The sequence below is a fragment of the Rhamphochromis longiceps genome, linkage group LG23 (genome assembly GCF_057381845.1).
Source record: "Rhamphochromis longiceps isolate RC_006_pf linkage group LG23, R_longiceps_female_GT1.1, whole genome shotgun sequence".
In the NCBI taxonomy this organism is placed as follows: domain Eukaryota; kingdom Metazoa; phylum Chordata; class Actinopteri; order Cichliformes; family Cichlidae; genus Rhamphochromis; species Rhamphochromis longiceps.
This window is the reverse complement of record NC_140578.1, coordinates 32,242,549-32,257,838: the sequence shown is the minus strand read 5'-3', so window position 1 is coordinate 32,257,838 and position 15,290 is coordinate 32,242,549. Positions and strand designations below refer to the sequence as shown.

Below are 15,290 nucleotides of genomic sequence, written 5' to 3'. Positions count from 1 at the left end.
ATATATATATATATATATATATATATATATATATATATATATATATATATATATATATATATATATATATATATATATATATATATAGTTATAGTGTCAGGCTTCCTTCTTGCTTTCTTGTCCCCTTGCCTCAATTGCTGAGTAGTAGTGAGGTTTGTTTGTATTCCCAAAAGCTGAGATAATAATGTGCAGCTGGTATTAAGTCATTTTTGTGAGTTGCTCAACTTCGAGACACACAGTCTTATTACTTTAGCTCAACTGAGTGTGGTTATACAGGCACACAAATATCGTAACTAAGGATTTGGTTTCAGTCTGTGCATGTGGAGAGAATATTTACATGATAACTCGTTTTCATCAAATCGGTTTTAGAAACACAGCTCTGCACATTTTTTCACTAAACTTATAAATACTCAGAAATGCAGGTTTCTGCAGTTTTTCGCACTCGAAGTACAATCACTAAATCTACAGCAAGTGAAGGATCCATGTTTTTTTAAATATGTGACATGGTAACAGCTCTCCAGTGTTGATTCCTCCATATAAACCATATATATCTGTGTATCTTCAAAATACACACCACACAAAGTTAAAATAGTCAGTTACAGTGTTACTTGATAGTGTTGCTTTTCTTCCATCTTTACAGTACGCTGCACAACAAAAACTCCGTTTCTCCAACCAGTAATAGTGCTGTCATTTGTAAATCAGTACATTTTTATGTACCAATAACAATAAAAATCCCATGGCCAAAATTTCCTTCAAAAGTACAGAATAAATCCTTCACAGATTTTTCTTGGCCCTGGATTTGTGATTGTTAAACAACAGATGAGACTATTTCAAACATACATTTTGACCCAGTTTGAGTGAAATCACAGATGAAGATGGACAGATAGAAGACTCTGTGCCTGCACTCTAACTCCAGCTGATTAAGCATACAATGCAGGCCAGTTATTACAGAGCTCTATCAATAAAGTAAATCAAAGTAATGCAGACGCGAAGATTCAGAGTTTCTCCAGTGATGGTGATACACTGTGTTCCTGGTGCAGCTGGAAATACACTATATAAAATAGTGTAAAACATGTAATATATCCTATGATGAGACATTTTGAGTCCCTGACAGTGACCCACAGAAAAAAACCCTTCAAAGTAAACCTGAAACCCAAAACATGAGGTTTGCTGTGTACATGACTTCACAGGTAGTGTTAACAGTCTTCACTGACAATGTTTCCTGTTTAAAACACCATCTTTTACTCATATGCGTCTTTCTCACTGTTCGTGTTTGTTTACTTGAATGATGACATGGAACATTGCAAAGAATCCTTGGGGAGAGAAGATGCACGCACATACACACAAGCACATATTCAGGCATTGAGCAGCTCGTCTGCAGATCGTCCGATGGCATCAGGGTTGGAAAGAGGGTCGAGGTCTGCAAACAGGTTGAACCAGGCAGACATGTCTTTGGATCCCCCAGGGGTAGCTGCATATACACACACACATATTTATACATTTTATAAGTTTACTGCACAGCAGCCACACCTGGATCAGCAATATATTTAGCAAATATCAACTAATTAAAGTTACAGTACAGTCTCTTAACTGGCAGTTATGTGAGAATGCATCCAAGGCCACGGATGCATAAGATGCGTAACAAGGAACACAAATTACTTCCTCCAGGGAGTATTTTTAAGTAGTGTACTTTCTGAGGAATGAGGAAGAGCTTACCATTACCTGCAAATTTGGGAGCTGGCTGAGCTGATTGGTTTGGACTTTGAGGAACCTGCAGGGGTGGAGCTTGGAACATAGGAGGGGTTGCCCAACCTAAAAGGTAAACAGCCATTGTGAAGAATCCAGTAGCACAATCAGTTATCAGATAGTATGCTGCAGTAAGCAACATGTGGCTCACCTGTGGAACTCAAACTGTGATCCAGCAGCTGGGAGGGCAGAAAGCCTGTGGGGCTAGGGGGGTTAGAGGGTGGACGTGCTGCTGTTGCACCACTCTGTGCTCCTTGGCTGGTTGTGGGGACACTGGGAGAGGTAAACATCCCAAAAGCATCCTGCCATTCTTTGCTGAACTCATCACTAGCTCCTGAACCAGGGCTAAGAAGGTCTTTGAGGAAGGCCATGTCCCCTGGTTCACCGTCCTCCTGTGGCTGACGGCCAGTGTGCAGACTCCCATCTAGAGGGAAGGGGGAAGAACAGGAAAGTTATTAAACCAGAGACAAAACACATCCGAAACGAACAAAGTCAGATGAGGTCTGACCATGAAAAAGAGGACTAAAATTAGAACAGAAGGTTAAGACTTCAGTTCAGCTACTTGTTGAGTAACAACATGCAATGAGGGAAACGCAGCTATGTATCCGTCCTCTATAAAATGAGTCCGAAAATAAAGAGATGAATTGGTCCCAATTGCTTAATGTTAATCACACATTTAGAAAAGACTGATAGTGGAAGCAAAAAGACTGAACCCACAAGTTGAAACCTCAGTAGGAGTGAATTTCTGATGACACCAAGCAAAGTCAAGTAGGACGCCGACACTTAGTGAAGCAGGTTGAAGTTAGAATGAGAGGAAAAAGACAGCCAACCAGTTTACCGGTGGCAGGCAGCTGTGAGAGGCCAAACTCGAGGTTTCCAAAGCCCTGAGGCTGGTGTAGGGCATTTGCTGGGGCTGTGGGCTGTGGCATGTCACAGGCCATAAGCATCAGGTCATCATCAGAGCTTCTTGACAGTCCACTGAGGTTTTGCAGGGCTGGTGTGGATGTGATAGCAATTTGGTGAGCTGAGATCAAACGATCATAAAGCCAATAGACATCCATTCCACAATCAGCAGCAGCAATTCATGCATGCATGTTGTATTTGCACGAGTGCCAGCTACAGAACACAGTTAAACAAGCAGACAGTCACTTACCGCAGTCATCAGTCTGCCTCTGCCCATCACTACTGAGTGGGAGGTCTGGAAAATAAAACAATTCATTAGTAATGTGTAATTTGCTATTGACGATATTTTTCTTCCTCGATTTTATAGGTATGCTTGGATGCTTCGAGTGTAGCTGGTGCAGACTGCCTTTTAGCCGACAGGTGGCAGTACATACCTGCATCGGTGGCACTTCCTGACAGGTTGTCATCATCCAAGGAAAGCAGACTAAGAAACGAAAGAGAGAAAAGGGTAAATAACGATAAAAAGTGTCTTATAGGATGCTTTTGCTATTTATAGCAATGCAGTGGCCTTGATTTGATTTGGAGACGCTTTTAGAAACCACTTGGGTAAACACTGCTCCAAGTCCTGATCGTACAAAAGGATTTCATGAGACACTTTTCAATTCAGATTTGTCCCATCATGTTCTCATACCTTTCTGTGTTGCTCTGCAGTGCTGCCTTCTCTTTCTCCTCTTGTTTTTTAGAGTCTGAGATTTGCTCCAGGGGATCCCGCAGATCCTGAGGGAAGTACAAACAGTGGTACATTTCAATCTATGGAAAACTTTAGATTCAAGTACTTTGAACCACTACAGTTTGGTGTTTAAGTAGAAGCAAAGGGCAACATTCTGAAATACCTTGAGTGTGGTAAACTGGTATGGTACATGTCCCTGGAAGGCCTTGTGGATTTCTGACATGGCCTGAGCAGTTTTCTCCCAGAACTGCAGCAGGGTGGTCTAACAGCACAGAGAAAGCCCAATCACTGAAAACATTAATTTTAGGAGTCCCTAAACACATCAGTCTTATTACAGGTTAGCTTGATCTCTCTTCAACAAACAAGAGCCTAAACTTAACTTATGACTTTTAGGCTCTGTGAATGGTACTCATGGTCACTGATTAGTGGTCTTTGATCAATGAGCTTTGATCAATAGTTGTTGATTAATGGTCATGAGAATTTGCATATTAATGATCAAGGAACTGACCTCCAAGCCCATTGTTCTTTCAGTGGTCCTAGTTTCAGCCATAAAGCAAATGTACTGTTTATAAGATTGGGGAAACCTACAGTCAGCTAAGACTGAAGAAGTCACTTGGATGAGTGACGAAACGTTTCTCTGACTGAAAACGCTACGTCCAGATGAACAGAATCAACTTTTAGGGCCTGAGTGTTTTTACACAGCGCAAAAAAAAAAAAAGATTAGATTACAGTGGGTGAAATAATTATTCACCACTTACTAGATTTGTAAGTTTGCTCACTTACAATGGAAAAAGTCAGTTTTAGCTTTTGCCAGCTTGCTCCTACAAGAGGTAAAGACCCTACAATAATACAAAGAAACCCCAACAATCAGACAGCTTCCTATGAGCGAGCACTATTGCAACAACGGGAAGGAAAAACTCCCTTTTAACAGGATGAAACCTTTGGCAGAACCAGGCTCAGGTAAGACCGGCCATCTGCCACGACTGGTTGGAATTTAGTCGCTTTAAAAAAAATTAAAAAAAAAAAAGCTCAAGAAACATTTGGGACAGAGTTAATCGTCAGTACTCGTACTAGACTTCATTACATTTAGAAGTGTTCCTCACATTTTGTCCACCGCATTAACAAAGTGGGGAAGCCATTCCTAGAAATGATAAAAACTTGTACCTGGTAGGTACAGAGGGAGTGGGAGAGCATATTGCAGCGGCTTGCTCCCAGCATGTCCACCTTCTGACACACATCGTTCTTCAGCTTTTCAAACTGGCTCTTTGTCCCTCTTACCTGGGCCTGGACCTGTGGACAAAAAGACATCTGCATTATATACACATACATACACAGAGTACTGCAAAAGAAAACCAACCCGAACAAATGGGCCACATCATGCCTTGCGAAACTTTTCCAGCTGTTTGTAGGTGTCTGGGTCGAGCTCTTGGGAGATATCTTTCATCCAGAGCAGAGCTCCTCTGTACTCTGTGCGAGCCTTCTCCATGCAGGTTACTGTCAAAAGTGTGTCCGAAATGGCACGCCGCCGGAACGTCTCCACTTCCTGGTGCAAACGGTGCAGTGACGGACAAAGTGCCATCCTGAAGAAAAAAGACAGGAAACAGTTCGTGTTTGTGTACTCGCATTTTTATAGCGCATAATCACTAGTGCCAGTGTTCTCTCCTGCTGCTAACCTCTGTTTGGCAGAGGCACACAGAGCCTTGCTAGTGGCATCCATCATGTTTCCAGCCTTTGTGCGATCGTGCTCGGCTTGGAATCGCAGGAACAGGCCGAGCTCATTCTCCTCTTGAGACAAGCCTGAAGAAAGAGAAACGAAGACAGCTGCACAATGAAATCGCAGGACTTTCATAAATGAGTGACTAATGCAGTTTGATAGATTCTCATAAACCTGCAGCACTAACACTGCTAAAGAATAAAGCTGCACACTCAAAAAAACTTTAGATAATTTTTTCAATCAGCTCTCCCTAGTTTTTAGCAGGAATTACTCGAGTGCTATATGTGCTACATCATGTGCTTCACACTTCAACTTACGAAATGTGACAGCAGCTCACACTGAATGATGGAAAATGCCCTTCATTTACTTACACTATTAAATTCTGGAAAGCTGCACGCATCAACAAAATGTTCACCCATAATGGTTAGTTGTATGTCTCCGGAGTGCTCTGATATAGCAACGCCTGGAATTCCTACCTCATTGAGAAGCTGACTCAGAATCTGACTCACGTGTGATCCTGTCCTGATACTTCTCGATCACCTTCAGCAGCTCTGTGCACGTAGACTGAACGGAGCGGAAGAACTGCAGAGACAAACAGGAACGATCTTGAGATCTTTTCTTAAAACATCTCCTTTTGATTAACCTTTTTGCTTTTTTTTTTTTTGGAAAGTCAAGTTTTGTTCTTTAACAGTGCGACGTTTGCTCCTCTTCACTGCTGACAATCACAAAACAGAACAGATTTTTATGGCCCTTTCCATCTGTTGTCAGTGAGCTGCCTCTTCTCCCGCCTGGTAGACAACAGCAGTGACTACATGTGTCATAGCAACACATATTCTGAGGCCATTTTAGTGCTGCTGTCTGACAGAAAGGAAAGGGTCACCTTGATCTCTAGAGTCTGCTGAAGAATAGTAAGTAGTAGTTTAAAAAATAAATAAATAAAATAGTAGCACTACAGTATAGAAAGTACATGTACACTCTATTTGTATTACTAGAGCTATTTTATAATATACTGCAACACTGAACATTGGTTCTTTAACTTGTTAGTTACTGTCTTGGAGCAACTGTGTCCACATAATTTCCTCTGGGTTTAATAAATTATTCCGATTCTTTGTCTTATTCTTAGCAGAGAGACGGGCTCACTGAAGATTGTGAGACAGCAGAAGTTGTGGGTGTGCTGAACATGTGTAGTTACTCTTTAACTGTAGAGTAAACAGTCATTAACTTTAATCTGGACCTCAGCGGTGGCCAAACATATCAGCATACAGGTGACTTCTCCTGCACAACGCCTCTAAGTAAAACGAGCATTACTAACCAAGCTTTGCACTTACTGTGATTTTCTAGAACATAAACACAATGACACAGAACAATATATACAAAATTCATTAATCATGAATTCCATTCTTCTATATGCAATATAACAATGTGCTGCTCCGTAAATATGACGGGAGGTTTTATTTTGATAGATTACGTGTCACAAATCAATACTAGCAGAAAGAGCAATCTGAAGACGCACAGAGGTACCTTTTGTCTGTCTCACAGGGGGATGAATTTCTTCTGTTCTCCTGAGAGCAGAAGAACAGAAGAAAGATAATCTCGTACCAGAGCAAAACAAAGGCCTTTAGGGCAGAACCTGCACGACTAAATAACAGCCGTGTTTCAGCAAACCCAGAGAAGTGCTCTTCTTTGACGAGAAGTAAAAGAGCACACTGTACCCCATCCAGCTGTTGTTGCAAAAGTCTCATGAATAATTAGCACTCATGTAAGTGGACAGGGAAAAGATCTCTGTAAGCAATGGACACCAGGAAACAATGCACTGTAGGTAAGAGCTTTTCGGTTGTTATTTTGATATGTGTGATTCCTTTTATTTTCCTCTCAGCAGCAAAACAGCAGGCAACAGAGTTTACGACAGTTTAAAGATGCATTCATTATTTTGATATTCAGATTACTGCTGACTACTGAGTGATCAAGACCACAGTTGCTTTAGAGACCTTTGAAATGTTCTCCACTCACCTACAAGACTGTGAACACTAAACAGTTATTTTATCTCTAAGAAGAGATATCCAATACTGTCTGCCTTCTAATGAACCGCATTTCACTTATTCTAGCTGTTGTCTTGTGAAAAAGGTGAGCGATTTAAAAAACAAAAACAACAACAACAACAGGTAGGTGGAAGAGTTTGTGATCTGTACTAAACTTGCAGATGCAGTTTTCTCCAGGAGCAAATGGACGTGAAGCCACTGGGGCAAATGCTGGTTCAGTGCCGTGCTTTTAACTCAAGCAGGGAGTTTAGCACTCCTGTGGTTACTCAACTGAAACCAAATCCTTCCCTTGGGAAAAGGACAAAATCCTTAGGAAGTTAGCCTGAGTACTATACAGCAGAGAACTTTTTTTATTTAGACAAGAAAATATTCTTGTCTTGTCTAAATAAAAAAAGACAAGAATATTTTCTTGTCTTCAAACTTTTTCTAAAATATCAATGTATTATGTGAAAACAGAATGAATGTTTTGTGCTTTCTTTGTGAGTTAGCAGGACTTTGTAGGGGGTTTTATTTTGAAAGGTTTTGAAAAGAACAGGATGAAAATCGCAAGTTCATCGCTGTATCTTAAACAGCTGGCTTGCTCACTGCTGAATGGGGCAAGGTTGTTTCCTGGCATAGATTCCCGGCCTCCCAGGGAAAAGAATGGAGGTCGACACCTGCGCCTCACAAGCCACAAGTTAGAATTAGGGTTAACTGTAACCCCATTAATACATATACTATATGTATTCATTTATCCTCTCCCAATTACATCTGTCATCCACCCATCTGCCCTCCACAATCCCAATGTCTCCTGACCTAAAACAGCTAAGTTAGGATAAGTTATGGCTATCTGTGGAAGACAGAAGAGTCGAACAAGATCAAACCAATATGACGGAAAATAAAGGAAAAACAAACATCCTGTAGTTCCTGTGCTTAAAGCCATTCCTCAAAACTTCAAGTTTGTGAGCTGCTTTTTTCCTACTCTGGAAGCTGTTATTTAATTTTAAAAACTGTATTTTCTCAACAGAATTTCTTTTTCTTGAACAGCCCCAGGCTCTTTTGAATAAATTCCTCATTTTCCTTCAAATTTTGGGCAATGAATATCATCTTGTGTGTCGCCAAATATTAAAACACTCTTAAGCCTGTTCTTCCCCACCTCGAGCTTAGCATCCAGGTCAGCATCCGAGGCCACCACATACTCATCCTCCTTCTTGCCTGTGGCTTTGATGAGGACCTGTTTGGTCTTCCAAAATTTCTTCTGCATACGGGCCATCACTGAGCTGTCCTCGCCAAGCAGAGCCCGGCCACCACTCAGCATGTCTCCGGCAAACCTGGAGCCAAGGACATGACGTTGTCAGCAACATTTTTTACCAGGCTCTCTGTGTGTGTGTGTGTGTGTGTGTGTGTGTGTGTATAAATTGCATATAATGCTCACAATAATAACAAATTTTCACCTACCCGTCCATAGTAGATAACCACTGTTCTAAAAGTATACAAAACAACAGTTTAGACAGATGGAGAGAATAGTAGCATAAAGCATAAATTAATCATTTTAGGTTTCTGTCTAGGTGAAGATTCCTCAACGCAAAAATACATAAGCAGACAGCAGATATGATAGGGGGGAAAGGGTTTTGTACAAAAGTGAATAAAATCCATCTATTCAACGTTTAACACATCATTGAGTAATAAAAGATATTCCTGCAGTTTAGCTTCCTGTATGACTTCGATGTACACACAAACACAAAAAAGCAGTAAACATGCCTGAAGCCTGAGCTGACATATAATCAAGTTACAAACGCTTATGTGGGTTTATTTTGGCCCAAACGCCTCGGTGCTGAGGGCTAAAGAAGCTAATCTAAAATGCCTCGAATATGGAGCAGGGATCAGACACCTGCGACTTCAAGGAGTCAGGGAGAACTGAGACAGCTGGATATCGAGCATTACATTTCAGCAAAATAGAGCTCTCTGACACGTAAACCCCCCCCCCTAACCAGGTGTCGTTCGGACATTTATCTACACAGAGTACAATTATGAAAGGGTAAACACGTAAACGAAGTAAACGAACTAAGGAACCGCAAAGGAGCTTGTGTGCTAGCAGCAGTTTAGCTAGTAGCAGGTTTGATGGTTAAAGCTGCGAAACGTCTTGAGACCATCTAACTGAGCGACCGTGCGTTTTACTGAAAGTCTTTCATTGTATGGCCTCATCCTCTGTAAGGTGAAAACAGTGTTACCTTTATTTACTTTCTCTCCAGCACTCTGTGCATGTATTCAGCTCAGCTAGCCTCCTCTGACGATAGCCATCACCATCTGAGTAACAGAAACAGGATATGGTTAAGCAGCTGCAGCGATGTATGAACACTAGAAGCCGCTGTTAGACAGCTGAATTCAAAGATCGTCTGTTGACAGGATAACCTACCAGAGGATAATCGGTTCTTTCCTCCGATACGTAAAGATGGACGTGATTTGGACGTGATTGGCGTGATAAATAAATATATAGCATGTTAAATCTATATGTGTTCTACGTGATAATGTCAAAAGAAACTAGAGATTCTGATGGTCGTGATACTGGCTATATGAGTCAGTCTATAAATAGTGAATGTAACTAAAATTCAAAATGAATGTAGATATAATTATTTATTATAAATGAATGAGTCCCTTAGGAACTTCAGCACCAATATGTTGGAAAGCTTATCTGGTCATATCAGTTGGTTTCAGTCGTCAAGTTGTTAAGAAAGTTATGTTAGGCATATTAATCAAGGAGGAGTTGGAGCTCCTTTTTTCATCACACCTCCACTGACAAACCAGTTGGAGGAAATAGTCAACAGGTTGACTTTGGCTCTTGAGAAATATGAGGAAGTTTATAATGTGTTAAACAGTTTTAAAAGGTAGTTTATTAATATAAACCTTGAGGTTGTCCAACTGATGTTGTGTAGGCATTTTGCTAATTGAAATGAACTGAACGATCTTCTCTGCAGACCTGATTGCCCATTGTCCTTCTTCGCGGCTGAGCAAAACCAAACAGTGACTGGTGTGCAGGACAGACTGGATGATGGTGGTGTAGAAGATGACCAGCAGCTACTTCCACTGACAGTTCTGATCTGTCAAATGTTTCTTTAACTTGAGTAACTGGAAGACTAGTCAGGGTTGAGGGGAAGATGAATCAGTACAGTGACATCCTTGATATCCTGCTCCAGAGCACACACACACTTTATAAACTGTTATATATAAATACTGTATAGTTAAATGAAGGTGAGGAGACAACATTTTAGGAGAAAGATTTAATTTATAATCTGTTTGGATAACACTGAAACGAGGACGAGCTGTAAGAACATTTGTGTAAAACGAATCAGGAAAGCAAAGAACAAAGCCAAGATATTTGTCCAACACTTTGAAGTCCTTGATTTAAGTCCTGAATATTGTCTTTGTGTCTGTCTGTCCAATGTGTGCTGAATCTTTATGCCTCTGCCTGTTGGGCTGAGTATCTGTAGGTGTACAACTTGTTATCTGCGCCTCCACTCAGCATCAGCTGCAAACAGAAACAGAGAGAGGACACTGTGAGAACATCGCTGTTTCCATCTATCAACTGTTGGTGTGCAAATATCGTACACATCGTACCCCGCTTTCTGTCCAGTCCACACAAAATACTTTGTCTTCATGGGCCGCCAGGTCATACAGAGGAGCCTTACAGCTGGGAGACAACAGAGAAATTTTTTAAATATGTAAAGAGTAGAAAATATTTCTGTTAAAGAAGTAATCAGAACAATAAATACTTGGGTCAAGTACAGATGCCTGAAAATTCTACTTAAGTACAGTAACTAAGTATTTGTACTTCAATACTTCCACCTCTGGTCATGTCCCATTAGAAATATGTTCCTTGTGACTAGAGCGGAGCCCTTAACAGTAGTACCAATTATGAGCTTCACTTACCTTCTGGTATCCCAAAGTTTGACTAGGTTGTCAAGGGAACCCGAGACCAACTGGTGCGCATGTGATGGTGCCCACTTGACAGCGGTAACCCAGCCAGTGTGAGAGGTCAGCGACAGCAGAACAAGAGACCCATCTGAAAGAAGAGTTGTAAAGATGACAAGAGTGACAAACAACAATACAAGTCGAAACATAGATGTCTGTGACATTTAGAACAGTCGTACCTTTGGTGCGAGGGTCCCACAGTCGGATGTGTCTATCGGTGCTACCTGAGGCCAGCCGTCGACACAAAGGTGAGTAGGAAATACAGTTAAACACTTTGCTGCCCGTCTGTGAAAAGAAAAACAGTGAAACTGGTAAATACTGGAAAACTGAGAATATGATAACAAAAGGTAAACTTGGTGGTTGATAAATATGCTATTTCAAACTATTTGAGATGTTAACCGAGTTTTGAATTAGTCTGCAACCCTAATTTTTCTTAGGATTGGGACATGCATTGCATACATCCACTACACACAGGCATATAGCAGTAATACGTAGTGTATGTCACTGGTTTGATTTCCTCTATTATAGGCATTTTAAATCACTCATACACTGAAGAAACAAGTCAAATTGTGGCTCTGAGTCTTTTTTATCATTTATACCTGTGTTTCACCCTCTGTGACATAGCTAATAGAATAAAAGCCTGTAAATGGTAAATGGCCTGTATTTGTATAGCACTTTACTTAGTCCCTATAGACCCCAAAGCACTTCATACTACATTCAGTCATCCACGCATTCACACACATGTGATGGCAAGCTACATTGTAGCCACAGCTGCCCTGGCGCACTGACAGAGGCGAGGCTGTCGGAGACTGGCGCCACCTGACCCTTTGACCACCATCAGTAGGCAACGGGTGAAGTATCTTGCCCAAGGACACAACGACCGAGACTGTCGGAGCCGGTGCTCAAACCGGCAACCTTCCGATTACAAGACGAACTGCCAACTGTAGGATGATGCTCATTAATCTGTCACATGAAACAACCAAAAGTGTTTATTATCGCTAATTCAGTCACTTTCTATTTTTCTCACCAACGTAGTTTTCATCCCTCCAGTATCGACGTCCCATATGCGGATGGTGTGGTCCCAAGACGCACTACAAACCTCCTCACTGTCACACCACAGGACAGATGACACTGCCTCGCTGTGTCCCGATAATGTCATCAAGGGAGTCTGTGCCCAAGAAAACAAAAACTCATTTTGCAATGACTTAGTGGGCTTATTCTCCAGTCAATCATACTCTGGTTGTGCACTCACCCTGGTAAGGCCAAGCTGCTGAGTCTTCTGTTTTTTCCTTGGTCTGTCAGCCGGCTCCTCGATCTCATCCTGCTCATCTGTAGGCACTGACAGCACAGGAAATATAGTTTATAGCAGCATCACAACAATACCTTTTTTAACAATAAAGAGGCCTTGAATCATTCTGGGATCATACCTGCTGACCAGATCTTCAACATTTTGTCCCAGGAGCCACTGCAGAACTGAAAGTGTTTACCACAAACATCCAAAGTCATTAATCGCAGCACTCTTTGTTGTCTTTTAAGTTTTTGTCTTGCCCTCTCCAACCTTACCTTCGTTCCTGTGGGGTCTACAGAAATGGTGTCAACACTCCCCGCGTGTCCACGACAGCAATGTCTGGCTTTCACCTTGTTTCTCTCCGAGTTCCACTCCCACAGTAACACGGTTTGGTCCAGAGAGGCCGTCAGAAGCAGAGAGGTCAGACCCTCTACACAGAAAACATCCACAAAGAGGACTTAATAAAGCCTTTGACTATTAACATAGCAGTACATGTCTGTTTCATTTTGTCCCACTTACCTCTTTTGACCCAGGCTACGTCTTTGACCACATCTGTATGTCCAGCCACAGTCATCGCAGGCTTGCCCTCAGTAGACCAAATTCTGGCAGTCTTGTCGTATGACCCTGTTAGGATCCTGCAGGGGAAAAAATAAGGGTCATTCCATTTCAAATCATTATGAGCCTTCTGCTCAAACATCTTCAGTTTCACTAAAGATTTTATGGATATTATATATAAAAAAAATGTTGCTGTGAAATTTTATGTTCATATAGAAGCTTCGAGCTTCTGGTTCTTTGCCATGTACAAGAACTGAACTGAAAAAGAAGCCAATGTCTAAAGACAAATTAGACAAGACTTTCAGAAAGCCTGCAGCACTATTTTAAAAGGAATAGAAAGTCTGGCTCCTTGAAAGTAAAAGATAAAGAATAGGGGGTGGTTTAAGACTTTTGTTTAGCTAATGAACAACCAAGAAGACGAAAAAAGAAAATATGAACACATCACAACAAACTTTTTGCTGATCTAATTTCCCAATTAATAAAAAGCACACTGATGGTCTGCTCTTAACCATCTTACCATTCAGCATCAGCATCTACAGAGCTAATCCAGTCATCATGCATCATACACTCCTCGGGTTCTGGGGCCGTGATCCGCTCCACGTATTCTATCTCCACAACTTCTTCCTGGAACATGGGCAAACAGAGTAAAACATCTGGTTAATGTTGTTTTACTCATGTGGATGCTTGTGACTCGCTTTATACAATATATCCATACGAGTTTAAGCACTATAGCAGGCCATACCGTCGATATACCCTCTGTCGCCATGTGAGTTGACAGTGAGGTTCGCAGGAACTGACCCCTGACCAGGAAGTCAAAGTCCACTTTACTGTGAGAAGCTGTTAAGAGAACCAAATAAATTATCTGAGATTTTTAGAAGTACAGTCTGTGATAAGGACTACATTTGACATACACATACACAAACATATAGCACAACCATTTAAAAATACTACTAAAACTAAATCTACAGAACAATCAGGTGCCACAATAAGATGCCACACACAGTATTTGTGCCAGTGCAAAAAATAGTTTGTCTGCTACAAGAAAGTGGAGAACACCACAGGCCTAAACCCTGCAGGCCTAACAGCAGGAGGTGCATCACTCAGTCTGTTCTTCATCTGGAGACACTCGTTCTCTCTTTCTCTCTCCCGCAGCCGTCATTCCGAAAATGTTCACCTCTTCCTAAATAACCAAATCCCATGTGTTGCCAAATAATTTTTTATTGGTCAATATGGTACACTTTTACACTAATACAAAAGGGGTGGCATTTTTTCCTGATCTTTTTTTGTGCTGTCCTTAGAAAACAAACTTTTTACCATTTCATCCCACATTAAATGTGACAATAGTAGAAAAAAGCATCACATGTATTTTTATGATTGTAGCTCCGGATTTAGTGGCCTATCAATAAAATTTAAAAACTGGTGTATAGTTTGAAGCCTGAACTTTCAACACAAGTTGAATGGAGATTAAACGTGGCTGCAGCTTGTTGCTATGGCATCTTAAATCGGTCAGGTGATTTGGAGATGAGGCGTGTCCATAGACCCCAGAGTGTAACAATCAATGCATGTGTGAAATCTAAAAATGCCCATGGCATTGATTCAAAATGTACTCTGGCACAATCGTAAGCATCAGTTGCTTACAAGAATATTTTAGGGCATGCCAGCCCATCGATCTGCCATGCGGTGCCACCACGTGCCACTCCATGTAGATCCGCCCCTGTGATTGAGGATTAGGATTATAATGCTATTTATTCTGTGTTTACAGCTCTGCAGCTGGAGGCTGAATTGTAAAGAAGGTGGGGAATAGTTTGTGTGCCTATGATAAAGTGAGCTTACCATTTTTAGCTTCCAGCAGCTTGTTGATTACATTGCTGAGATCCTGCACTTCGGATGCAGCTGGGATGGAGAACGGGACATCATCTACAACGTACCTACAGAGATAGACATATTTTAGCTGCTGCCGGAGTCTACATAACTTCACATTGTTAGCATTAGCATTTTAAAAAAAACATCGCTACGAACTAGCCACGATCAGAACTACAGATAAAAAAAAAATTTGCTAGAGGAAAAGACAGAACACCCCACAATGAGATGATACTGTTTACTCTAAATTACAGCTAGCAAGTTAGCTAGCTCGCTTGCTTGTTTGTCATTTTCTGTTGAGTTTTTTCTTTCTTTCTTTTAAACCTCACCTTTTGTCTTCTGTGAAGAATCTTGCCTGTATCTGAGACATTTTTAGCTAAGTGTTTATTTTGCCAACCACGAGCTCTAGAATATTAAAATACAAGGAATCCTCATAACACGCTTCTCGTGCAGTTTTGCCATGTGGTACGAAACAAACCACTGCAAAACGAAAAGCAGAAGCTCTGC

The 15,290-nt window shown here is 41.2% G+C and overlaps 2 protein-coding genes across 5 annotated transcripts; both read right to left on the bottom strand.

Moving 5' to 3' along the window:
* Positions 1-67: 67 nt before the first annotated feature.
* On the bottom strand, positions 68-9,467 carry ical1 (islet cell autoantigen 1-like). Of its 4 annotated transcripts, none has more exons than XM_085398835.1 (15): positions 9,343-9,463; positions 8,570-8,589; positions 8,268-8,442; positions 5,603-5,675; positions 5,053-5,176; positions 4,761-4,959; positions 4,544-4,669; positions 3,543-3,641; positions 3,341-3,426; positions 3,084-3,133; positions 2,900-2,944; positions 2,585-2,740; positions 1,898-2,170; positions 1,717-1,812; positions 68-1,471 (listed from the first exon to the last, which is right to left on the bottom strand). In XM_085398835.1, exons 2-15 carry the CDS (start codon positions 8,575-8,577, stop codon positions 1,356-1,358), a joined length of 1,626 nt encoding a protein of 541 aa, XP_085254961.1. In that variant the 5' UTR covers positions 8,578-8,589; positions 9,343-9,463; the 3' UTR covers positions 68-1,355. The 4 variants fall into 4 exon arrangements, with proteins under 4 accessions (XP_085254961.1, XP_085254963.1, XP_085254960.1 ...); XM_085398834.1 differs by having other exon boundaries at positions 69-1,471; positions 8,570-8,594; positions 9,343-9,467; XM_085398836.1 differs by having other exon boundaries at positions 70-1,471; positions 1,723-1,812; positions 8,570-8,594; positions 9,343-9,467.
* A 907-nt stretch (positions 9,468-10,374) lies between these two features.
* wdr12 (WD repeat domain 12) lies at positions 10,375-15,289 on the bottom strand. Its single transcript, XM_085398841.1, has 13 exons — positions 15,113-15,289; positions 14,757-14,851; positions 13,666-13,760; positions 13,441-13,547; positions 12,888-13,003; positions 12,644-12,798; positions 12,508-12,553; positions 12,333-12,418; positions 12,108-12,248; positions 11,260-11,365; positions 11,039-11,171; positions 10,727-10,799; positions 10,375-10,637 (listed from the first exon to the last, which is right to left on the bottom strand). Exons 1-13 carry the CDS (start codon positions 15,151-15,153, stop codon positions 10,566-10,568), a joined length of 1,266 nt encoding a protein of 421 aa, XP_085254967.1. The 5' UTR covers positions 15,154-15,289; the 3' UTR covers positions 10,375-10,565.
* Position 15,290: the final 1 nt, after the last annotated feature.

Excerpts from the sequence above, each read along its gene's own strand:
- ical1 (XM_085398834.1), bottom strand. Across the intron at positions 5,177-5,602 it reads GTATCAGGACAGGATCACAC|GCTTGTCTCAAGAGGAGAAT; the intron begins GTGAGTCAGATT and ends CTCTTTCTTCAG. Across the intron at positions 3,427-3,542 it reads ACCAGTTTACCACACTCAAG|GATCTGCGGGATCCCCTGGA; the intron begins GTATTTCAGAAT and ends TACTTCCCTCAG.
- wdr12 (XM_085398841.1), bottom strand. The coding sequence starts at position 15,153 with ATGTCTCAGATACAGGCAAGATTCTTCACAGAAGACAAAAG. Across the intron at positions 14,852-15,112 it reads TTCTTCACAGAAGACAAAAG|GTACGTTGTAGATGATGTCC; the intron begins GTGAGGTTTAAA and ends CTATCTCTGTAG. Across the intron at positions 11,172-11,259 it reads GTGGGACCCTCGCACCAAAG|ATGGGTCTCTTGTTCTGCTG; the intron begins GTACGACTGTTC and ends CTCTTCTTTCAG.